The 26,473-nt window shown below is 43.4% G+C and overlaps 1 protein-coding gene across 3 annotated transcripts in view; it reads left to right on the top strand.

The window, feature by feature from the left end:
* The window catches only part of LOC146785337 (kyphoscoliosis peptidase-like), a 372,020-nt gene extending 355,181 nt beyond the window's left edge, over positions 1–16,839 (top strand). For all 3 annotated transcript variants that reach the window (XM_085634318.1, XM_085634315.1, XM_085634317.1), the window contains exon 15: positions 15,743–16,839. In XM_085634318.1, coding sequence (XP_085490444.1) covers positions 15,743–16,650 — 908 coding nt within the window. In that variant the 3' untranslated portion in view covers positions 16,651–16,839. The remainder of the gene's footprint in view (positions 1–15,742) is intronic.
* Positions 16,840–26,473: the final 9,634 nt, after the last annotated feature.

Raw genomic sequence — 26,473 nt, 5'->3', positions numbered from 1 at the left:
CCCGGATGTGACATTCTGAAGAGCAGCAGCGAGTACAGATTTTGGCCCATTTTCTCTGGCTGCAGCTGTGTTTCCATGTCAGGAAGACAGCATGTGAAGATACCGGCATGGGAGAGGAACGGCGGTGCGCTCATCCAGAATGGCAGCCACAACAGTTTGATAAGTGCTCTTTTGTGATTGAGTGGCACGTTCTTGATATTTGGTGATATTTTGCATATGTGGTTTCAATTCTCATTGGTGATTGTTTGGGAATCCAGTGATTAGCATCAATGATGTGCTCCACTCAGATTGGTTCTGGGGTCAAGGAACCTTTCATGTATTTTAAGGCAGTTTTTTCTCCGCGTTGATTTCTACTTTGTGATAATAATGGGGGAGAAATCATCCAAAAGAAGGCTTGTATTGTCCTCGTCTGATGAGCAGAGTCCCATACCTGCCAAGAGGGGGAGGTCTGTGGAATCCCTTGCATCACTTGATAATACTCCTGCTTTGCTTTCGACAGCTGAAATCTTGGTTATGATTGATGCAGCAGTCTCTAGAGCCTTAGAGGAGAAATGTGAGGTTAAACCTAAACAGACTGCTAAAACGGCTGAGCCTTTCTCCCTTGTGGATTTGTCTGCCTCTGATTCTTAGATGCCTCCCACATCATCAGGCAAATATGTGAGGAGAGAGGAAATGCCTGACATTTTGCAGCATAAAAGGCAGAATTTGGGTTTTTCTCCTTTCCTTCTCAGGAGGCTACAGGATGCCTTTTGCCACTGTTTGCTTTGCCATTCCATGAAACAATAAAGGATTTAATCACTGGGAATGTCGAGAGCTAGAACGTGCATCAGTTCCATGATTTTTGCAGAAGTAGTATATGTTGGAGGATGATGAGAGCTCTTTTCCCCACAATATTCAAGTAGATGCCATACTAGGCACATAGACCAAACTTCTATTAACTCAGAGCACTGTGTCCATGCGGATGCTACAGACAAGAAGGTGGAGGGAGCCTTACACAAAGCTTTTGCTGCAGAAAATCTAGTCCTCAAAGCAGGAATTTAGTGTGCCTTTGCTATCCAATCTCTAGTTTCAGATTTTGAAAAGCTGGCTGAGGCTATCCAGGAGGAGTGTGACTGTTCAGTAATATTGGTGAACATGGAAAAGGAAGCGAGATTCCTGGGAGACATTCCCTCTGATGTCTTGAAAGCTTCATTATGTTTACAGGTTCAGTGGTCCTGGCAAGAAGGAGCCTGTGGATGAGGGACTGGAGGGTGGAACCTGACGAAAAACCAACACTTGGAAAGACTCCGTTTGATGGGAAAAAGTTGTTTGGCAATCGGTTAGATACTATGATTACTAAGACTTTTAAGGATCGGTAACATGTGATGCCTTATAAAAGTAGGACTTCTTTCCAAAGCTACTGGGGACATTAGTCTTCTGGTTCTTCCAGGAAAGGATGTAAGCCTTGGAAAAAGTTCCAGCCAAACAAATCTTCATCTAAGCCATAGGATAAGGCCCAGGAGGGCATGTCTAAATGGAACTCCTGTCAACTACGGATCAAAAGACATACATTCAGTAGGTGGCAGACTTTTTAATTTCTGAGTAACATGGGAAAGAAATGTGACATATCAATGGGCATTGAATATCCTCAGGAACGGAATGGCTGTTTCAAAGACTTTGTCAAGTTGCTTCCCGATCGGGGTACCATCCATACTCCCAGCCCCAAAGATATAATAAGGTTTGCTGCTCTGTGAGGAGGAGGTACTCATTCCATCTTAATCCTGGTGCATAAGACTTCATGGTCTTACGGACCCATTCTAGATCTCTGGAGAGTGACCATTCACTTCAAGATAGTGATGCTTCAGTCCATAATCCCTATTGTGGGCATCCAGGAATACATGACTTCCTTAGATCTTCAGGATGCCTATTTACATGTGCCAATAGCAGAGAATCTTCAAACGTATATTTGTTTTACTGTGGGCAGCCATCTTTTTCAAGTCAAAGTACTGCCATTCGGCCTGAAAACTGCCCCACGATTGTTGACTAATATTCTGGCTCCTTTAGTAGCATTGATTCTTCCCCAGGGGATATTTCTCCATCCTTATCTAGACGATTTGATGATCTGTGGCCCTTTCAGAGAGTTGGTGGTAAAACACACAGAGATAGCTCTCTCGATTCTGCAAGACCATGGGTTTCTAATCAATTGGGAGAAATTCAATCTTATTCCGGCTCTGGAGCGGTATTTCTTTGGAGCAAGATTTCGCACGATTTGTGTATTGTCACCTTACAAGAGAAAAGGGTAACTAAAATTAATGCCCACATCCTGTTCCTTCTAGCGCAATCTGCTCCAATGATTTCGGCTTGGCTTCAAGTACAAGGATATTTGGACGCAACCTTGTTTCTGGTTTTTTGTGCCAGGTTCCATCTGCACAGAGTAATTATCCACATGCTAGATCATTGTCTCCATCGTCTAAGGCACTGTCTTTTTGAATTCCTCTTTCTTCTCAGGTTCAAAAGAATCTGATGTTGTAGTTACAAAGGAACAGCATCTTGGAGGGGTTCCCACTAGATCCTCCAGCTCCAAGGAACGTGGCAACGGATGCCAGCCTGTCAGGTTGGGGGGCATGGCTGAAAATTTACCAGATCAATGGTTTCCAGTCTCTCCCAGAACAAGAGATAATCCAAATGGAGGGAGCTGGAAGTGGTTTGTCTAACCCTGAGTTCCTTTTTCATCTATTGAAGGGAACAGTGGTTCTGGCCAGGACGGACAATATGACAGCAACATCCTATGTCAATTGGAAGTGGGGAAAACCAGGTCTTTCTCTCTCTCTCTGTCTCTCTCTGTCTCTGTCTCTCTCTCTTTCTCTCTCTCTCTCTCTTTCTCTCTAGCTAATTGAGAAAAGCTGTTCCGTTGGGAGCAACCCACGCTAATTTCAATAATCCATATACCGTGAATATCCAACACCTTGGCAGGCAGTCTGAGCAGAGGCATTCCATCTTCTGTGACCTTTGGTCTCCAGCAGAGGGGCTTTGTGAAGCTGACTCTCAGATTGTGTAATCTGGTAGTATACCTTTTTGTTTCTTTTCTTAGCGGAAGGGTGAAGACATTTTGTTCCAGGACCAAGGAAAAGCATGCCTGGCTGTGGATGATCTTTCATGCAGATGCCAAGGGCTCTTCTTTATGCCTTTTCTCCCTTTCCTATGATTTCCTGGTTCTTGGTCAGACCGAAGAGGGAGAAAGCTTCAGTGATAATGATAGATCCAGTATGGCCCGCTCATCTTGGTTTCCTCTTCTAGTGGCAATGAGGCAGTCAGAAGAATAGAGACTACCCATGAATCCCTCCCCACTCAGGTTTCTAATCTTGCAGCAGGATGTTCTGTCCAAACTAAATTTAGCAGCTTGGAGGTTGAGAGGTTGGGTCTACTAAGGAGTGTGGTTCCAGTAGAAATTGGAGGTACCCTTGAGGTGTCTAGGTGCGCTTCAACTAATAAGTCCTACTCAAGACATTGGCATTCTTTTAGCAGATGTTGCCATTCTAAAGAGTTAGACCCAACTACTTCTGACTTGTTTTCTGTGATCTCTTTTCTTCAAGACATAGCTTCCCTGGGGTTGAAAGTTTCTACTTTAAAATTGCGGTAGCGCTGGAATTAAGGCATTCAGAAGTTCTTGGGAACAACCTCTCAGATGAGGAGGGCTGGATTTATTTGTCTATTGCAGGATTTGAGTAGCATGTTTCCTTCCCCAGCCAAACATACAGACCTATGAACTTGCCTTAGTTTTGGAAGCTCTCACTGAGCCTCTCTTTGAGCTACAGGAGTGTATAGTTATCCAAACTCTGACTCTTTAATCTTTCTTTTTGGTGGCTACCACTTCAGCTAGACATTTGGGAGAGTTAGGAGCATCATTTTTTTAACATCCTTTTTTACAGAGATTTTGAGGACAGAATAATTGTACGTGCTTCTTTCTTTCTTTCTTTCTCAAAATTAATATCAGTTTTCAAAGGGAAGAAGAGATAATGTTTCTGTTATATTATTTATTCTCCTGTCTCAGAGGAGGAGATAATGCATTATTTTGATGTTTGTAAATTTTGGGTCAGTTAAAAAGGGGGGCCAAACCCTTTGCTTCTTCCCTGAGTAGGTGGGCTAGGACCTTAATCTCCGAAGCTCATCAGTCGGTAGGACAGGTTTCTCATTTAGGGGTACAAGACATGTCTACTAGGAGCATGTCTACCATTTGGGATGTGCTTCAAAGGGCATCCCTAGCCAAAATATGTAGAGCAGCTACCTGGGTTTCTCCACTGGCTTTTGCTTCTCACTATAGGACTGTGCAAGAGATGGATTTCAGTGAAGTTTTTGGTTTTAGAGTTTTACCCACTATGATTTATTAGTGATATTTTCTCTCATATATGATATGCTAAAAAAAGTTTAGTTTGTTGGCAGCAACTTGTGGCTGTCCTGGTTTAACTTTGTATATCTCATTTTGTAATGAAGGGAAGCGAGGCTGAAGGATGATGAGGTAAAGCTCCTATTACTTACTGGTAATTGCATTACTCTGAGTCCTGATACGTCGCTTCCAATCTTGACATCCCTTCTCACCCTCCCTGTTGTTTCATGCCAACCAAAGTTGAGTGAGTCATGGCTTGAGACTGTACAGGAAGAGGGGAGTTGGAAATTACCTTTTATTCTTTAGACTGTGGCATGGTAGTTGATGTCTAATGAGGCAGGATGGCCCAATTTACAATGATTGGAAGCGAGGGAAGAGGAACTCAGAGTAATGCAATTACCTGTAAATAATAGGAGCATTAATATGGACTCAAAACCCACAGGATGGCTCTAACACCAAATATGGTTGCAACCTTATCTACCGCCAAAGAGTAATACTGAATACATATTTGAGGAGGCAGCCATGTGGCTGTCTCAGTTATGTGTACTTATGAAAATCCCTGCACTTCCATGCTAAAGGCAGCAATACTCCTATTAAGGTTCAAAAATGAGTAATGCCAAACATAAATAATCCAAACGCACATACTTTCCCAATAGATGAAAAACATTATCCTCACAAAAACAGTCAGCAATATAAAACAGAGAAATCACTAAATATTATTAAATGATTCATACTCCTCTTTAGAGCGTGGGCAAAAAGTCATGTAAACAGCAGCACCCCCACCCAAAAGGGATCGCATAGCAAATTACGTTTTGTTCTCCAATCCACCGAGGCAACCAGTGCTAATCATGAGAATCAGGTCTGGGAGCATACAGTCTGCCCATCCATTAACCCGTGCGTAACATTGCAGCCTCTGTTTTCAGCTCCTGTAGAAAGGCTTTTGCTGCTTCCGCCTGTCAATATTAAAGTATTCTTGTTATAAGAGTCACTTTAGGGCACGTTGGATTCCAGAAAGAGACAATAACACACAACTAAACACGCTATTTTCTCTGAGCTTGGACCTGCTGTAGGAAGCTGGCTCTGTATATACTAATCCAAAGTAAGGTATAGTGTGCTTTTCAGATCCTTAAGTAGATAAAACTAATGCTCTTCTTTGTGGTAGTGTGGGTGAGCAGTTACGCTTATCAGAGGACAGTACTAAGCATTTGTTGTACACACACAGGCAATAAATGTTTACACACACTCAATGACTAAATCCGAGACCAGTTGTTTGTAAAAATATTACTTTTTGTATATTTATTTCATAGAACCAAAGATACTTTGTTGCAGTAAAATATGTTTTGCAATATCACTGTTTTTCATTTTCAAAAGTAGGCACTGCATTTTTCAATCAATACAATGTTATCCTATGGGAGGAAACACAATCAGCCATATACAGGTAAGTAAACGATTTACAGTATTGAGCCTTTGGATGAAGAATCAGTATCAGGCAAGTTTGAGGTAAGGGACAAAACTGTACCACCGTCAGCACAGGGGCGACTGGGTGCAGTGGTCAAATTTGGAGCCTGGTGCCAATGTTATGGAATGGAGAAAGGGGGCAATCGAAGTGCTACTACTTGCAGGTAAGTAGCATGGTTTTGGAATCCAGTCTCTGGGAGTTAAAGTAAGCACAGGGGGGACACAAGGCAGCACCAAACTTACACCTCCAGTGGCAGGGGCGGTCAGGTGCAGAGTGCCAACAACGTTTTGGGCACCCAATGCAAACAAATGGGCAATCTCGAACGTGGAAACAGGCTGCAGTCTCAGGCCAGGAGGCCGATCAATGGAAACCTACAGCTGCACAGGTAAGCTGGGATGTGCTGGGGTGTCAGGACACCATCAGTAGATCTTGCCAAGGCCCAGGGGCTCGGGTGCAGGGTTGTCCTTTGGCATCAGAAATCAGCTTACCGGAGCAGTCACAGTTGGGGGGAGGGTCATCGTGCAGAGGCTGCAGGTGTCGACGTGGAGTCTGGCAGGGTCAACCCATAAGAGACTCTTGCTCAGGATTGCTGTGGAACCTTTTCTGAACTAGTGGGCCTCGAGGACTCTGGCTGTGGGTGTCGGGCGCGGAGGTGGTCGACTTTGAGGTTTTCTTCTGGACAGGTCTGCTGTCCACTGGAGTCTTTTTAGAAGGCAGGCAGTCCTCTCAGGCTTCTGGAGGTTGCTGGGCTGTGGTACGAGTCACTCTTTAGGTAGCTGGGTCTTTGAGGGCTACAGACAGGCCGGTACGGCTGGAGCCAAGTCAGTTGGTGTCATCAGTCTTCGCTGCTGCTCTGCTCTATTTTGTCCATTTTTTTTGTTTTTAGTTTTATATAGTGCGATCTTGACCTGAAGATATCAGGTATCAGAGCGTTTTATATGAGCTCCAGTTTCAATACAGATGTACACATTAAATTTTTTTGTTAGGCCCGGGGAGATTAAGTGATTTGCCCAGAATCACAGGATGTTGAGCGTCACTACTGAGACACGAACCTGGTTCCCAAGCTTCGAGGTCCACCCCTTTAGCCCTAAAACTAGATTCTCTCCCCTCTCCTTCGTAGGTTGTCGGTAATCTGAGGATTAAGGTTCAGGGGTGCCTCTAAATACTTGTTTTAGGGGTGTTACATGGGTGAGAAGGTAGTAGTCAATTGACAGACAACGATTCATCAGTCAGGCAAAAAGTGGGGGTAACCATGCCAAAAGGAGTACTTTCCTACACCTGCATCCAGCCCATCTGATTACTTGCACACAAATCCAGCAAAAGGAGAGCCCTCTTCCAATCAGGTTGCAGGTGTTGGTTAAGAGTTTCAGCCTTTTAAAATATAGGTTCATAATGCTCAGTTTTGGAGATTTAAAATTTTATGGCGCTATTGCCATGTGTGTTGTAATGGAAGCCTGTATAGCTTTTGTAGCAAATTACAGGGTCACATCTCTCACAAGTCAGCTACTCAGCATTCACTCCAACACTGGGTTTTCCAGAACAACATCAGGCGACCCCCATGGCCCAAATATTAGCAGCTTATCAAGTATTTTCTTAGCATCTCCACTTCCCCCAGAACACCAGTAGCCCTGTGTATCATTTGTGTCCAGAACTGTACAAGGAGCTTACCCAGGGTCATGTAGCCTCAGAAGAGGAAAAAGTCTACCACATGCTTCAGTTCAGTTATTTGCTACACACCATGCCTTGTCTGAAATGGGATTCTCTTACCACCAGAGCCGTTCTGGTATTTCTGAGCTCACAGGGGTTTCTCGTTGGTTGTGAGTATTATGGAGTTCTGGTGGTAAAAGTTGAGTTCCGCAATGCTGCAACATTCACACAATGTCAAACCTGGGCTTCTCCTTCTGGGGAGAGCGGATGCCATGAATTTCCATTTTTGGGAGGCACTGGAATTACGGGAATATCCTAATCCATGATTTAGATTCATCGCAACACAACTCGTTCCCTGATTCTTCATCATGCGCAATGCCACTTCCTTCAGTCTTTGAGACTTTTGATCTGTTTTCTATCTTGTGAATTAACATTTCAGCACTCCTTGTTACATTCTTTCTCACAAGAACTTGTATTATTTCTAGAGGATCATCTTTCAATGGAACTATTGCTCTTTCCCCCTTTCTGATGTCAAGAGAAGTTTGGTTTTTTGACATTATGATCAATGCTATCTACATCTTCAATCAAAAACTACCAAGTGTGCAAAAGGAGAATTTTACCCCTTGTGGGTTTTTACTCTTTTCTGTGAGCCTCTAAAGCAGACTCCACTTTCCTTTAACATATTTTATTCTTTGCAGAGTTTCACCTCGGATACTTGGAAGAGTTTTGTTTTTCTCAGGAAATCTAGAAAGGCTCTCAAAAATGTCAATTCCTTGACAGCCTGGCCTAAAAATGCACTTGCTGTTACATATCCCTTTCAAACAATTCCACTGGCCCCTCTGGTGCCTGCACCTACAAGTCTAACGCTGCCATACCTTATTCCACCACAGAGGCTGCTTTCTTCATGTCAACTAGCCATGTATCCATTACTGCTCATACTTTGTTCCCTTTCTCAGGTTTGTATAGAATGGTCTTGAGGGCTGCCATTATTTCCTTTTGCGGTGCTCTTAGGTTGTCCGTTGCCACTTTGTCTATACTCCCACCGAACTTTTCTCACTATGCTCTACATGCTGAAAGCAGTAAAACATTTACAGTGGAGCCAGTATTCAGCTGTCACCTGGCAAATCATCCTTAGACATGCTGTTTCCAGTCGCTTCTCATCCTTGGTTTCTCCTTCACAGTACACACTCTCTTCACCACCATTAAGGTGGCCAAGACACTTAAGTGGAGAGTCGGTCCCATTCAATGTGTCGCACTTCTATTTTACACCAAGGATTTTAAACCTCTGCTCACAATCACCTCCTCGGTCCCCCCTGGGTTTTATGGCTTGCCTGTATCACTGGCTTAGTCAACACATCGAAAGCCAGTCATGCCAGCAGGTGCCAGCCTGTATACACCAGTGGGAATAAGAGATCAATATGGCACACCAAGTTACACTTCTGCAGTTTTCCGAGGGAAGTGTCTCACTCCACAGGTTCTTGGGGCTTCATCAACAACTGATGAAGAAAACCAGGTTTCCAAAGCCACCACGTGAACCATGAAAGAAGGGCGGTTCATGGAATTCCTTGGAAAGTGGTCACCTTGGCCGCCACGTAACTCTATCCTCCAAAACCCCTTTTACATGTACATAGATGTACACACTACACTGTTTTATGTTGCAATATTAAGCATTATTTAAAACACTATAACATTTACTTCAACAAAATGTACTATATGGATGCTATTAATAAATCCTAAAATTAATGTTTGGGAAATTGTTCAATAGCAGTCCGTAAAAGCACAGCATGGGAGCAGATGGTCGCAAAAGACCAAAGCAACCACTCCTCTGCGCACTAGTGTTGGGAAGACTTAAATGTCAGGCTGCCACAATACTTTTAATCCTAGCCTTCTTCTGTTTATTTTTTTAATTCACAGTTAATAGTGTAGCTGTAGTGAAATCTTAATTACCAGTTTCAACTTTATGTATTACAATTTAAACATAATTTGATCAATCAATCTTTCAAGAATTTATTATGCTAAAATGCTTGGCTTGCTACTCATAGTGGTGGCTTAACACAAGAATATACTGGTTCTTCAGTGACATTGGACATCTTAAACCGATTGCTTAATATCATTCAATGTAAGAGGCTTTGTTTTGCTTGGTGATTATTTGTGCATTTGACCCCCAATACCCTAAAAAAAGGACATTTAATTCCATTTTTGAAAAATTTTCTATTAACGTGTGCCTCCTATGATTGATCAAGGCAGAGATATCTACAGTACTTTATGCAAGAGGTGTAAGTTTTATTATATAAGGCTGTTAAATCGGGCTGCGATTGTGATGACCATTAGCGTCAAACCACTTGTGGAGGTGTTTATCTGCTCAGCGAAGAGTGAGGAAGCCGCACTCTTCCCCTCCCACTGTTACACTGCACTTTATGAAGAGCAACAGAGAATGTACTATTGACCCTGAGGCTACACTGTATGTGAAGAGTATTTATGAATGCAGCCCTGGTGACTGTGTTCAAGTATTCCGAATGTTATAATATCCATGATATATTACCTTGCATACACTGACTTCGGGGCGTGTGTTCTTTTTTTACAGTCTTATGTGATTGTTTGTTATGTATATTCTATGTTCTGTGTGTTATTTGTAAATTTTGACAGCTATGAAATAAAGAAAAAAAGTTAAAGCTGTTGGTATATTTCCACCTGTTTAGGGATCCGGCAGACCATTTCAGTAGTTAAAATCTAAATTTCCAAAATTGTTTACATAGAAAATCTTCCTGTGAGGTGCAGATTTCTCGTTCTTTTTTCGATTGTAACCAATTACAATTTATGACACATGTGCTTGATAAGGTTAAACGGTTCTGCCCACAGCTTATTTTAAAATTCAGCTTACCCGACCCTCCTGCAGTCCTGGATGACCTCTATTGGTCTAGTTCTCAGTTGTACTAAATCCCACAACGTTTCACTACTGGTTTGTATTCAAACCTTTATCCAGCTGGCCAGCTGAGTTTGACACTCTATCTGACCTGAACAACGAACTTCGGAACGTTGGAGAACACATCAACCATAATCTCCCATCATCCCTTAGAGTGATGAAGTCATCAAACAGACACACACATATCCTTCCAAACGAGGTGAGCACATCTTCAGGGCCTCTGCTTTGCCCTTCTGCTGGACCTTCCCATTAAATATATAAAAATTACTATTAGTTGTTAAAAACAGACTGCTTGACTTCTTTTCCAATTAATATTTCAAGGACAACTCATCAAGTGTCTTCTTGAATTGCCTGGCTACTAGTAGCACACAAACTGCCAGTTTACAAAGTATTAGCCATTTTACCTTTATCAGAGACCCCAAAATCCTATAATTAGCCTTTTGGACACTTGAGAGAATAGCTTTTGAATGACCTGTTAAAAGACCCCACACTCATTTAAGAAATGAACAACTCTAGCAACAAATATGAGACTGAGGTTTTCAGTAAATGTTAATTCTGCATGATCTCCTCCTCCTGACCTTCCTTGAGACCTCTGCTTTGGATTAGACTCTGGGTTGTTTTCCTTGCCTTCTATAACTCCCTACCAATTTCTCTGTGCTCTGAGATCTCGCACCCTCCCACCCTAGGATCTGTAGTGGCCTCTTTCCATCAGACTTCAGGAGCATATGCTCTGTGGAATTCAGCTCTCCAAAAAGAGTCAAGAGACATAGTTTCTATTTTGGGCCCTGACAAAATTTCTTAGTGTCAGTCATTAATTCTGACTTTTTTCTTGAGTTTAAAGTTGTATTTGTGTCTTTGTTTTACCATGAACAGTCGCTCAAATGCTCCAGGCTATGCCCCTGTGCCTGTTGTGTTGATAAGTGTGTTTACTGTAGTGGAAAGGAATCTTGGAACAATAGCCATATATTTCTCTTGGGGCTGAGATATGTCATATTGCTTCTTGAAGATCAGTCCGCCTATCAGCAAACACCAAATGTTTTTTGCATTCACAGCAGGGTTGTTGACCTTGTTTCTCCATCTGCTGCCTTGTCCAAATTGTACATTGGTGTGTTTTGTCTGTTTGGAACAGAATGGAATTTGTTTTGATCATTGGAACGAAGGCTCTCAAGGCAAGGCATGCTGCTCTGAGCTTGATATGAAACAGATATTTTTTTTGACGATATGAGCTATCTATCGCACCAATGAAGTGCATGTCCCAATAACTTGAGACGGTAAAGGAATGGGACTCCCCTCTTAAGAAAATTTATATAAAACTGCCATGGACAGAGTCATTCTATTTTCTTAGTTTCATTAAAACAGTTTCCTCTGTTTCTTCAGACACTACTGGAAAGACTTCATGTTCAGATAAAGCTTTGAGGGGGACCGAAATGCATGATACCGGAGCTCAATAGTGAAGCTGTCAGAAACGAGGTTGGGAGACGTATATCCTGAAACAATAGACTTTTTAGTTAGACAGAGGAAGGTATCTCCTCTAATTTCAACATTTCCCCTTGTGATTGTCTAGAATCACGGCTAAATTGTGAATACAATGTTTTGAAATGGGAGCATGCTTGGCATTGTTGATCTAGAACTCTAGGGGCCACATGTAGCAAGAATTTTTACGTTCGCAAATGGGCCAATTCTCTCGGCCCATTTGCAAAAGCAAAAAATGCTGTTCACATGTATCAAACCCTATTTTGCAATTCGGTAACCTGATACCGAATAGCAAAATGGGGTTGCGATTCGGTATGTGGAAGGGGCATGTTTAGGGCGCCCCTTCCAAATACCAAATCGTAACGGAATGTATCAATGTTTTGTGACCGTGAATGCGGTCACAAACATTCGCATTTTGCCACCAAAACCCATTTGCAAACAGGAAGAGGTCCCCAAGGGACCCCTTCCCCTTTTGAATGTATGCAAAGACTTTTGTTAAGAGCAAACATTGGTCCGAAGGACCACTGCCTGCTCTTAAAAAATAAAAAAAAGTGAACTATTCATTTTTTTTCTAAATGCAACCCGTTTTCCTTTCAAGGAAAACGGGCTGCATTTAAAAAAAAAGATTGCTTTATTTAAAAGTAATCACGTACATGGTGGTCTGCTGACCCCAGCAGACCACCATCCCCGTTCTTTTAGCGATTCCTAGGGGGCTGTAAATTGTGACATACCTCATTAATATTAATGAGGTAGGTCAATTTGCGAGCCCCTGCAAATTGCTATATGAAAATCTTGGCGTTTCATACATTTGTAATAGCGATTACCTAATTGCGATTCCCGGAAAATCAGATTTAGGTAATTGCTATTATAAACGTTGATACATGTTGTCCTAGAACTTTTCTGATGGAGCCTTTGTGAAATTTCTGCTTACTGTTCTGGAAAGTGGAAGCTTTGATCAACCAGTCATTCAGACATTGACAGATGAATAAAGTTTCTCCTTAGGTATGCTGCCACTGCCACATGCATTTGAAGATGTTGATCTTTGACCTCTAACTAAGCCGTTCAGCTTACTGCTCAATGCCATCAGTCACTTCAATGCTAGCCCATTTAGTCGAGAAAGCTGATGGCCTTGTTGAAGTGCTGCTGTTCTAATCTCATTCTAATCTCAATCCTGAATAATTTTAAATATACTTAGGTTAAAGAATGTCTCTTCCCTTGGCATCACAAAAAGCTGGGATTCTGTTTCAGCCACCTAGCTCTGCTTTCTGTCATCTTCATGCTTTCTTTGCGGCCCGATTCTTCTTTGTTTCATTTTGACAAAATTCCCATTCCTTCATGGTAGGTATCTCTCTGAGGCAGATTACACAAAGTAAGAGGGTATTTGTATTGTATTTTTTTTTCACATAAATGTAACTTGCATGTGAAGGGCTGGTGAAAATGATTTTAGTTGAAAATTACCAGATAATAATCATAGATACAAAGGTAATGCACACTTTAAAAACCAAGACCAACTGGCACATGCATCAACAATGCCATTTGTGATTCCTTATTAGCGAAAAATAAGGATTCGCTAATAAGGAATAGCAAAAGGCTATGCATGTAGAAATCGCTTACAAAATAGCGATTCCTAAACATTCCTTAATTGCTACTTGCAAATTGCGAGTTGCAATTAAGGAATTACCTCCCCATTCATTCCTATGGGCCTAGAGGCCCATAGGACTGAATGGGAAGACTTTCTTAATTTGCCATTCTCAATTAGAGAATCGCAAATTGCTCATGCAATTTCAAGGGTGCCAGGGTGTCAAAAGGACACCCTGTTGCACCCCTGAAATCTGCATATGAGTACATCTTGCACACACACATGCCCCAAGGGCAAGTGTGTGTGTAAAATGGAACTTTGAAAAAAGCACTTAAGTGCATTTTTCAATGTTTTTGCAAATTACCATGAAGTTCAACTTCATGGTAATTTGCTCCCCCTATTAGCGAAATCGCTAATATTTTTACTTTCATGCATTGCATTTAAGGAATCTCAATTTGAGATTCCTTAAATGCAATCGCAATTTAAGGAATCTCAATTTAGAGATTCCTTATTTTGCTATTTTTGCATTTGGGATGATGCATCCCAAATGCAAAAATACCGGGAGCAAAGGGTCAGATTCTGAGAATCTGCCCGTTTGCGACCGGTTTTTGTTTTGATGCATGTGGGCCTAAGTGTTCTCCGGTGAGGTCATAATGGCAGAGCCCAGTGCAGAGGCGTGCTGCTCACAGGAGCCAGAAAAAAACATCCCATTGTGGAAGTAATTGAGCTGTTGACTACTAGACTGGTTATAAATTCAATTTTCTGATTTTTAAACATTCTTACCTGTTAGATCAGTTTCATAATTTTCTTCACTTAAAAAGATTTCAGCAAACTTGAATTCAGCCCACTAGTTTCATATAGTGACATACATGAATTTAAATTGGTTATTTTTTCAATAGAAACAATAGATGGAAGTTTAAAATAGGTTGATCCGAAATAAATCCTGGATGTTAAATTGAATATAATGATTTAGGGAGACCAACTTTATTGTTTTAGCCCTATCAGCCAGAATGTGTTGATGTTTGATCTCCTCAATTAAAGCTACTATTCGCTAGTCATAAGATAATCGTTGACCTAATTGCTTCATTGACAGTCCATTTGCTTCACTTAATGTGGTCAACTATGGTCTGGATGTTTGTGTTATATCTTTTGTTAATACCGGTTCAGTTAAGTTCTTGGCTGCTGTAACTTTGCCCTGCATTTTGAGACATTGTCCCTCGTACACATCTTGGGAGGGCTTAGAGTGCCCATCTCAAATACATTTGCATATTATCCAGTGTTTCTAATTCCACAACCTCTCCAAAACTTTGCTGCCATAAAGTGAGCTAGTGTTAATTTTTACCTTGCAAACCTCACAAGGGGCGAATGTATGTTTCAGTATCATACTTATAATGAAGCCATATCAATCTACCCACATTATCTTTAATGTTCTGGTTTAATTATCTTGAGACAAGCATGGTTTTGTGTCTGTATACACTGCTAACCCTGTCCCATTGTCAGATTTGGTAGGGTTGAGTCATCGTCAATAAGGAAATAAGTGGTATTCACGCCCATGAAATTGGGTTGCCATGTTGCACACCTCAAATATATATACTCATCAACTGTTAAACTCTACAACGAATGGTGTGAAAATTAGGAATGGCAACAGCCATCTTAAAATCCTCCTACTAACATAAATTATGAAAGCTGTCCTTGTCTGCTAAATCTCAGAGATGCAGTAGTAACAGTATAAATCACCTGAATCGGAACCAGCAAATCATAAAGCAACTCAATATAAGGATGCAATCCATCCCCAAAAATCTAAAACCACTAACAACTCAAAACCAAAGATTCACACTTCATTGTATAGAAGAGAAGATACTCAAAGACGGGCTTTTAGAATTTTTGTTTAAAGGTTAAAAAGCTATGAAGTCGTCCCCGACAAGGGAATCTAAAAATCCCATAGAATAAGAATGTATCAAGAGAAAGATACAAATAAATAATAATAAGTTTGGAGAGTGCAAACATATATCACTCCTTTAAGGGTTTCGAGGCGCTAGGGGTGTCGGGGAGATTAAGTGAGCTATTGCTCAGAGTCGCATTCTGCTGAGCTGAGCTGCTGAAGGCGATCGAACTGTGAACCCCGACTCCGTAGTCAGCCGCTCTGGCCTCTGATCCACACCTCTCCTCTTGTTATCACATAATAATCAGAAATCCCTAAGGTACTGTCCAGTGTGTGAGATTATGGAATTGGGAAGGTAATTGTTATGAATTGTATGAAGGCAGGCACTAATTTATTCCTTTCATCATCTTTTACAGTTAATGGAAAATTAGTGATCTCGGTGGAAGGACGTTACCCTACTCTCTTCACATTTAATTTAAATGAAACTGAACAAAGGGGCCTGATGACCCAAAAAAAGGGTGGGATGAAGCTTGAAGTATATCCACAGGAAATAGGGACTCACAGATTGAAGATATTTGCCAAGCCGTTCAACTCTTCTGGTGACCAATATGCATCTGTACTAGAATACGTTGTGGAGTGCAGCTCTGTGGACAAGAAGATGAAGATCCCTAAAGAGCTGAAGAACCCTGTGGGCCCAAGCTGGGAAACTGAGGAGAAAGGTTTCCTCCAACCTTCTCACCCTGATCCGATCATCCATACCGGCGATGGGCGTGCATCTGTCAGCTTCACGCTGAAAGAAGACTTCGATGTGTTAGCCACACTGCACACCGATGACATGACAATGACTGAAGATATTGAGAGAAAACACATATTCACATGGCAGCATGAAAATCGAGTTCTGTTCAAGGTTCAGCTCCCTCGAGCCGGAATGTTTGTCTTGCAGATATTTAGCAAATCTAAAATGGATAAGGGAAATAGCTACAGCTATGCGCTTAACTACCTTCTCTCTTGTACCAATGCTGCCGTGAAGTGGCCTGTGTTCCCCTTGAACTACACATCCTGGTTGAGACACTATGAGCTGGTTGAACCAACAGCTGGGGTGCTGCCCGCTAACCGCAATGTGCACTTCAAATTGAAAGTTCCTGGTGTGAATACTGTGTTTGTTAACGACATGAAAAAAGGTCCCCTGGCTCTAAGCGATGATGGCTACTGGGAGGGGTCTTTCAACACTGCTGGGTGCAAAGATGTCAATATTATGGTTGAGGAGTCCCACAGAAGGAACTACTACATGACCATATTGAATTATCGGGTAGAGCACCCGTAAACAGTTCTCAACTAACTGGCTGCACCTTCATTCTTTATAATGTTTTTTAAAGATTTTATGCAAATGCTATGAAATTGAGACAACATTGCACTTTGATTTCACATTACATTAAAATCATTGTCTTTGATTTTGTAATCCAGTGCTCACTAAAATAGATATGTTCAAGAGAATAAAATATTTTATATAAAATGCGGTCTCTTGTCAGTTGAATCCTCTGCCTCGAGTCTACCATTTTGTTTGTCATTAGGCCAGTAATCATTTTGAAGAATGCACAATTTATGAAAAACTGTAGTCTAAGGATATTGAACAGAAAAAGTATTAATCTATAATGGTGAGTATATATGCATCAATATTAAGCTTGAATGTGACATTTAAAAAACTTTGATAGTCAAAGATAAATACATTCAAAAGGAACGGGACTCAATATCTTAATTTGTGCCAGTGTGTACTGGTGCTGGATTCAAACACTTTTTTTTAGTATCTGGGACTTCTTTATGATTGCTGAGACAGAGATAATAGTGAGCAGAATAATGTGACACTGTTTTTTATTTTGTGCTGTACAGCTACTGTTCTACTACTTTGCAGAGAATTCTGGGATTTGCTTTGCAACCTGGGCAAATCCCAGAATTCAATGCACTCTGAAAATATTCTGTGTTATGCATTTTAAACTTTCTACCTCAGTGTTGTAAGAGAAGCCCAATAGCCAAGCTGCAGAGTAACCGCAACACTCACAACCGAACTGGCTGCTCCTGGCACTTGAGGTGAGTGGCAGAGATGTTGTGACGAGGCAGCTAAGCCACCAAGTGACAGACCTGGTAGGACGTTATAATAACCTAAGTTGGCCTTAATGCTACTCCTGCAACACCTTTAAAGAACCTTACAACAATAGAAAAACACTAGAACCAGAACCCCCAATCCATAAATATCCCCTTTACTGAACATTCCTCCTCTTGTGAAACATCCTTTCTATTGTGTCTTCCTATCCGCCAAGAAGCCTTCAAAAGCATCCTTCTTGCTTGTTATTCTGCTGAGGATAACACCAAACCCATCATCATTTTCTTCTTTCGACATCTGGGCCTATTAACTTGTTATCAAACAACACACTATAGGGTGCTTTTGGAGGCCTTTTTAACCTCATACTCTTTAGAATTTTGCACATCATAACATTCCAGCCCTCCGTTCTGTCATCTGCATGTACATGTACTGCAGAAATTGCTGACTTTTAGCAATTCATTGTCCGATATCCTAATCCTTGTTCAAACTTCTCTACTAAAATATTTATCACCTGAACTACAGGTGCTTCCACCGGATTCAAACTCCTCTCCATGCCCCAACTATCCCACATTCTCCAAATTCCTCTATACCTTTTCCTAGTTCCAAGTGCCCAGGACTCCTCCAGCAACTGTGCAGCCCTACTCGAAAGTCCCTTGAAACCGTTTGATCTCCTGATACTCCCCAAACAAGTTGGTTCAGCAACTTTCTCTGAACTAAGGGATTATCCTTTTCTTCTGCAATCCTTAGAAGTCCTTATCTTGCTGGTATCAAAAAAGGCTCTGCATATGCTAACTCCATCACTGACGGGAACCAGACTTGCAACACCAGAACAGTGTAAACAACACTATCTGACATCTCTCCTGCCTCAACTTCAAGAGCACTCTCTGTATCATTGAGAATGGAGGAAAAGCATAGTCTCTTCATTCTCTCCATACCTGCTGGAATACATCTACCGCTGATGCCATAGGGTCTGGCTTCCAGCTGAAATAATTCTCTATCTGTTAAGTCAATGAACTTGCAAACAGGTCCACCTCTAGCAGACCTCACAATTCGTCTATCCTACAAAAACAATTCTGATTCAACTTCCAATCGCTGTAATCCCTCAAATGCCTCAAATTTCAATCAGATTTAAATCACCTGAGAGGGATTCTGCCTTCACTGCTATCCTGTTTTCCAAGCAAAAATTCCAAAACTCCTCCACAAATTCGCCAAACCTTGGGATGTTGTTCCCTCCAAACTGTTCATATAGGCCATTGCTGACACATTCTCATTCTCATTAACATAGATTGTCCTCTTAGACATCTCCTGAAACTCTTTACTATATACAACCCTGCTGTTAATTCCAAGCAATATGTATTGACTTCTCTTTCTTTGACCAAACTCCACTTGTCTGTTGTTGCCCTAAATGTGCCCCCCATCCACTCAAACTTACATCTGTCTTTAAGACATAATTTGGAGCACTTCCACAAATCGTGCGCCCATTCCATGTTTTCATATTCTTCATTCACCATAATAACTCCTCCTTTGCCTCCGCACTCAATGAGATTCTGTCTCCATAGCATAAGCCTTTCCTCAACGCCCCCCCTTCAGCCTCTGAAAAGCTTGGTAATGATTGGGTCCTGGAAAAAAAGGGCTGTATTGAAAAAGACAGTAAACGTACTATCCTTGCCAATTCCATCAATGTCAAAAACTCCTTTCTCAGATTCTTATGGATCTCGTTCTCTATCATCTTCACTTTCTTCTCTGGTAGCAGCAACATACTCCCCACTGTATCTACCTGGAAACCCCAGACCTCCATCCTCTGAAATGGTGCTAAAATAGATTTTTCTCTTTGTTTAGTAAAACACCTAAGCCCTTCAACTTAATGAACACCTGCATAAACTCCTTCTTCTGTTCCCCCTGACCCTGTGACATTAAAATAATGTCGCGTACAGAAATAATCATGCTTATTTCCTTTTGACGGTAATATGACATGACCACCCTCATCACCTTGCTGAAACACCAAGGCACCAAAGATAGGCCAAATGGAAGACACTGAAACTGGTAAAGTATATTTCTCCATCGGAACAGCAGAAATTTCCGACACTCCTTCTCCATTGGTACAGTGAAATGGGCATCCTTTTGATCCAATTCTACTAGCTAATCCTTCTCCATCAACAAATCCCTGAGATAATGGATTACCTCCGTCTTGAAATGTCTGTATATCAAATACCTGTTCTGTTCTCAGAGGTTTATGACTGGCTTCCATTCTTTATCCTTCTTCTGGATTAAAAATATGTTGTTCACAAAGCCCTTTGCAGACTCTTCAATGTGTATCTAATATCCTGGCCAAGAGACCCATAGCATCCAAAATGTTGTCTTGGCAAATCTTCAAGCACTGTTCCAGTCCTTTTTTCGGATCCCTGACTAGGTAGAACAAAAAAATAATGAGTTCCGGATACAAATTTGGTGTATTGCACACCTGCTCATCTATGACTGGCCTTGGGAATTCTGCACTCTTCATTATCTGCAACTCCCTATCCAAGGATTTTCAAATCCTATGTGGTCCATAGGCCCCCAATCATCACTTGGTGGATGATTTATATCCAAGGAAGTAAACATGTCTCCTCCAAACAGATCCCTAATTGTATCTAATGAGCATGTACCTTCAACATCCTCAAAATCCTCATTGAACTCCTCATCCTGATGCAAATCCAAAACATACTCATCCATTACCTTCTCATTATTCATGCCAGTCATGTTCATCTTCCCCTCAAAGTTCTCTCCAACCAGTGTGCTGCCAAGGGCAACCTTTGCATGTGTGCAGCTGAGGACACCTGGTCTGTGCACACTGCCACAGACACCCTTCTTTGTAATGACATACAAGTCATCCTTCCCCCACCTTTTGACACCACAATGTTTTCTACATGTCTTGTCTTCCTTACTTTCTTTTTTTCTACACCACCATTTCCTCATTCTCCCTCAGAAAGAGAAAATAATTCCTCCCTAGACCATAAATCTCTTTTCCTATTCTTCAGAATGCCTTCCAAAGCCTCCCTACCTGTTTCCCGTTGTCATGCTGTATAAGCCTCTTTACTACTTCCTCATTCACCATTGCACCTGTAACAGCCAAGCCACTGTCCTGTTTCAATACCTCCTCAAACCCAAAAACCAAACCAACCTAGTCTTCTCCAAAATACCAACTTAGTCACTTACAGTACACAAAGCGTCCTAAATAATACCAACTACTAATCTCTGTAAAATGATCACCTTTCTGTCTCTCTCACAGTCAGAAAGAACCGGGCAATAGACAGTTACCTAATTGTCCGATCAACCTTCTCCGCGCTAGCACGTTATCATTATCTCCATATCAATCACTGCCCAAGCTAATATGCTCGCCTACCTTTGGTGAGAGGTACCGCATTATAATTTTACGGCAGAAGCAGCCCATGGGCACCTTACACACGCTGTCCATGCGCGTTTGGCTGCCTCTCTCCTCTTTGCCTCGCATCAGACGCAGCGCTTCTTCTCTGTGAGCACTGAGCCGCGCTGAAACACATCACAGCAACAGAACAGCCTGACATGAACTGTGTACTCAAGCTGATGCCTCATTTAAAAAAAATGCACATAATTTGGCTGTCATGAGGTGCCACTCAAGCGACTCAAACCCAAAGGTAAACAAAACAAAAGCAGTACCAAACTCCTAAACTTTACCCAATGCTTTACGTTTATTCCTCACACATTACCAGCCATTTCCTATTTCAAAATACTAAAATTAAGTGAACCAGCTAACACACAACCCCACACTTCCATAAATTAGAAGCCTAGGTTCACACAAACAATTGTTCACATCATGCCTACTCGCATCTCTGAGTATCGCAGGACAGATGGAAAATCCAGCATTGTTCAATTGTAAGAAGTGATCTCTCTTCACTCTCTACTCGACTTCCACATCCGCTTTGAGCAGTGAGCGGTGCCGGAGCTCGGTGCTCGAATCGGTCCAGCTGCCGATTGCCGATTGTTCACGTTGCAGGCCTCATCCAGCCACCCCCCACGGAAGCGCCCAGTGGACTTGAGATCCGGTGCGGCTTGCGGGCGCGGTTATGGTGCGTAGCTTGTGTGGCAGAACATGGAGCGCGGAGCACGGAGCTCAAGCGGCAGGGGACCCGTTTTCTGCCTGCGGGTGCGGCTCGCAGGACATAACTGCACCACGGATTAGCAGTTCGGCAATCGACAGATACACCGAGCCTTACTCACATCTCTATCATACCCATATCTCTACCACGAATAACAAACTTCAAACACATACTGATTGTAATTATAAATAAATATGAAAGGTACTTATCTCTCCAGGCGCAGCAATCAAAAGAGAAGGAATGTTCAGTGAAGGAGATATTATGGACTTAAGGGCTAGTGTTGTTTTATTGTTGTAAAGTTCTTTAAAGGTGCTGCTGGAGTAGCATTAAAGGATATAATGCATAATGGTAGCCTCCGGTCTAGAACTGAAATCAGCATCAGGGCTTTTGTATTTCCTCTCCACCTACCGTGGAAGGATAAAACAAAAAAAACGTACCCAGCTTGGAGGAGTAATGAAGAACCTCCAATCGCTGAGGCTGTACAGCCGGTGTGAGGAGCCTGAGATCTGCTGAGTGCAGCCCACCTGGGCCACATGCAAAGAACTTACCGTAGACAGCTGCCGTAACTCCATGCGCCAAAGGAGGGGTTGCGTTCAAGGACTCCAGTGGCTCCCATGCTGCCGGTAAGACTGATTCGAGCCAGTCAGCCGCTGGGAAACTAGTTTGCCAGATAGTGCTTTTGCACTGCAATACTTTTGACTTTCATATAGAGTTGGAGGGGAACTCCTGAGACTTGGACTACTGAGGCTAAAACTTGAAAGTTGCCTATTGTGAATGGGGAATAATCACTGCAACTAGAACTAGGAGAGAGTGGGATTCAGGTAACCCTTAAGAAACACAGTAGCCCTGACATCAGGGAACTGTGGAAGTTGTTTGTGAATGTCGTATTTCCTTTTGTGTTAATATCTGTAAAATAAAAAAATAATTTTTTTAATATAAAAGCAAATATTTGACTGAATAATCATGTATTGCTGCCACTGCACATATTTTGAATTGTGAGCCAGTCTGAGAAGTCTTGGACTGCTCGACCCGCGCTACCACTAATGATCAAGTGCTGATGGAGTACTTAGCCCTGTTTCTCTGGATCCATAGTAGGCTAGGCCCCGGAACATAAGCACTAAAAGGGTTCAGTCTCCACGGCTGAGCCCAGTAACCCCTGCTTGCCCTGTGGCCCTCTGAAAGTGGTTCTGACAATTGGAGCAAAGCAGGGGGGTGCCTAACATTTAGGAGCCTGGGATACAGATTTGTTATTGGCTATTTCCAACATTTGCCATTAGTACATTAAGTCCAGTTTTTATGCACAAAGGCAACAATCACAAACAATGGAAATCACAGGGTTGCGAATAGACCTCAGCACTGTCAGGGACTGTCCAGGATGCAGTCAGGGACTTGGGCATGGACTGGTGACTGGGTAGAAAACTTAAGCAGAAAGGGGAGCACAGCACTGGCAAGGATCACACAAGAAGTCAGAGGAGAAAAGGGATCTAAATGGGAAGCCTGCACTAAGGAACAAGATAGCTAGAACTCAGAAAAAATAGGTACTCAAGATGTGATTTAGCATTCAGAATAACTACACCCACGACGGATGTAAAAGTCATATATATAAAACAACATTAACAATAAAGGGAATGTGGGGTAAAGCACTCAGGATCTCCACACAGTAAGACTGAAGCTCAGTAAGTTCCTCACCCACAATTTCTGTTACAGATACTTACTGCAAATACCCACATATAGGATATGTATGCAAAGGCAGGGTCTGTGGAGCTGATACCCATGGTGATGTTACAAATGTAACTCAAAGATAATACTCACAGGCAACAAGAAACACCACCTAGGTTGTCAGCTGTGCCCACAGATCCTGGCGATCAAACAGGAACTTGCAAGGAAGTAACAGCAACAGGGTAGAACTAAATACAAGCACAATAGACAAGGAGCTAGCAAGAAGCAGTGCTTAACAGGAAAATAAGTAAATCACAGGGCACACTTGGCAGAAAGCAAGTAACAAACATACAAGGTAATAGATGCAAGACAGCAGGAATAAAAAGACAGCAAACTAGGAACAGGGACTAAGGAAATGGGAAAAAAGAGGAGGCTACAAGGGTAGACTAGAATAGTGCTGATTTATGAAACAAGAAAACACAGTAGCACTGAAGGCTGTGCAGGAGCAGGAACAAGAATTGAGCAAAAGCTCAAGAGCCAAGGCAGCGCTGCAGGCAGAACAAGTTCAGGAATAGGGAATTACTAAAGCTCAGGAGTCAAACTAGCACTGCAGACTGGGCTAATTCAGGAACAAGGAAGACTATATCTCCGGAACAGGAATCAAGGAAACACTGAAGGCAGAGCTAGTTCAGAAACAAGGATAGCTATAGCTCAGGAATCAAGAAATAACTAAAGCTCAGGAAACCCTGGAAGCAAGGATATCAAAAGCTCAGGAAACACTGGAAGCAAGGGTCGGTCTCACCGGTACACAGCTACAATGACCAACGCTGGACAGAAGAGAGCTGGGGCTTAAAAGATCTCAGAGTAATCACATGCATCAGGTGTGAGCAGGCTAGCAGCAGCCATCCACAGGGGCGCTGAATTCCTCCACCCATCCTTTGCCTGCAGGGGTGGAGATGAAGCAGTGAGCAGGGGATTATAGGTAATGGTGTATCCAGCATGAGCAAACTGGCTTCCACAAAACCTGGCATGGATTGGGAATTGATGGCAATTCCCATATAATGTCCAAATATCTGGAAATCAGGAAATGCATGCAGGATAGTGTCTGGAAGTTTATCAGAACACTGGAAAGTCCCATGATTTGGCCCCCTGGTGCAGTGCACAAGAGTGCTGAGAGCAAATCGTGACAAGCCCCATGTCCACAAGCAGACAAAGGATTTATGTAGGGACAGATGGTGGAGAATTCCAAGGAGTATAGACAGAGAGGTCCTTGCTAATTTCATAAGTGACAAGTTTGAGACACTGAGTGAAAGGGATGAGGCTGGTGTTAACTCTGGAGAAGTAACCATGTTCGGAACCCAGGAAGAGAGAGAGGTGGATTCAGGCTCTAGGATCCTCTTAGGACAGATCTATCCTAGACACACACAGGGTGGATCCCCCAATGCATTTTCCCAAGTTTCAGCAAGACACTCATGACCCTTAGTTTCCAGAATACCCCAGGGGGAATTGGCCTAGCAAAATAAATTGCAAGAGAGGGAGGTAACAGAGAGAAATGGAGGAAAAACAGAGAGATTGGGAAGAGAAATAGAAAGAAAATGAAAGAGAGCTGGAAAGGTAAATGATAGCTATTGAAAGGACAGCCCTTGAAAGAGAGAAACCCCTGACCCTGCCTGCAGTCCAGGTTGCTCCCCGCGCCGCACAGCTCCACCAGTTGCACCCGTGCCTTCCCCACTGCTGCCTCCTGCCTCGTGAGTTCGCCGCTGCTGTGCAGCTCTGCTGGTTCGTTGTCTCTGCCTTACTTGTGGTTTTTGTGGTATTTGTATTTGTACTGTAACTGTATTATTGCCCTTTGACTGTTCCTTTTGTGCCCCCTGTTTTTCCAGTATCCCCCCTTTGCCTTCTGTACCCCTCGCCGTTGTCCCCGCTCCCGTCGCTGCTCCCCTGTGGCCCGCCCCCTTTTTGCCTTCTGTATCCCACTCGCCGCCCCGCTCCCGCCTCCCAGCTGCTCCTCCCTCCCACCTCGCCTTAAATGGCGGCTGCTGCGCGGTGGTGAGAGCGACCCCTGACCCTGCCTGCAGGCCAGGTCGCTCCCCACACTGCACAGCTCCACCAGTTGTGCCCGTGCCTTCCCCCCTGCTGCCTCCTACCTCGTGAGTTCGCCGCTGCTGTGCTGCGCTGAGCAGCTCTACTGGTTCGTTGTCTCTGCCATACTTTTGGTTTTTGTGGTAGTTGTACTGTAACTGTATCATTGCCCTTTGACTGTTCCTTTTGTGCCCCCTGTTTTTCCAGTATCCCCCCTTTGCCTTCTGTACCCCTCGCCAGTGTCCCCGCTCCCGCCGCTGCTCCCCTGCAGCCCTGCCCCCTTTTTGCCTTCTATATCCCACTCGCCGCCCCGCTCCCGCCTCCCAGCTGCTCCTCCCTTCCACCTTGCCGTAAATGGCGGCCGCTGCACAGCCGTGCTCAGCGGGCGCGCCACTGGCACACCGGAGGCGTGCCATAGGCAAGCCCGTCTGCCCCGTCCGCGCCTGGACCGCGCCCAGCGCCAGAACCCCTGGACCCCGCAACCGCCACGCCACCAGACTCCGCTACGACACCAGCACCCTCCATGCTCTCAATGCCGGCCGAGACCACCGCTGCTTCCAGGCCGCCCCAAAACGCACCCAGGACCTTTCTCCTGCCACACCTGCAGCTTCACCTGCGACAGAGCCACCAAACCTCCCAGGACCGGACCCAACTACCTTCGCTGCATACTTCTCAACACCCGCTCCGCCCGCAAGCACGCCGTCGAGCTCTGGGACCTGCTCGACACCTCCACCTCAGACGTCGCCTTCCTGACCGAGACCTGGTGGAACGACTCCTCGGTGCCCGACATCGCCATAGCCATCCCGGACAGCTACAAGATCACCCGCAGGGATCGCGCCCACAGAATCAAAGGAGGAATAGCCATTGTCCACAAGTCCACCCTCAAGGTCTCCACCCACGCGGACGACTTCTTCAACACCGCCGAACACCTGCACTTCCGGATCCACACTGACCCCAACACCACCCTCAGAGGAACACTCATCTACAGACTCCCCGGACCCCGGGCACAGTTCAGCGACTCCATCGCCGACCTCACCAGCACCCATGCACTGGCCTCCACAGACTACATCCTCCTCGGGGACCTGAACTTCCACCTCGAGAACAAAAACGATGCCAACTCCGCCACCCTGATCAACAATCTCGACAACCTCGGCCTCAGACAACTCGTCACTGCACCCACCCACGCCACCGGA

Source organism: Triturus cristatus, chromosome 11, assembly GCF_964204655.1.
Source record: "Triturus cristatus chromosome 11, aTriCri1.1, whole genome shotgun sequence".
NCBI classification, from domain to species: Eukaryota; Metazoa; Chordata; class Amphibia; order Caudata; family Salamandridae; genus Triturus; species Triturus cristatus.
The sequence above is the reverse complement of the archived record's forward strand: the minus strand, read 5'-3'. Positions and strand labels throughout refer to the sequence as shown.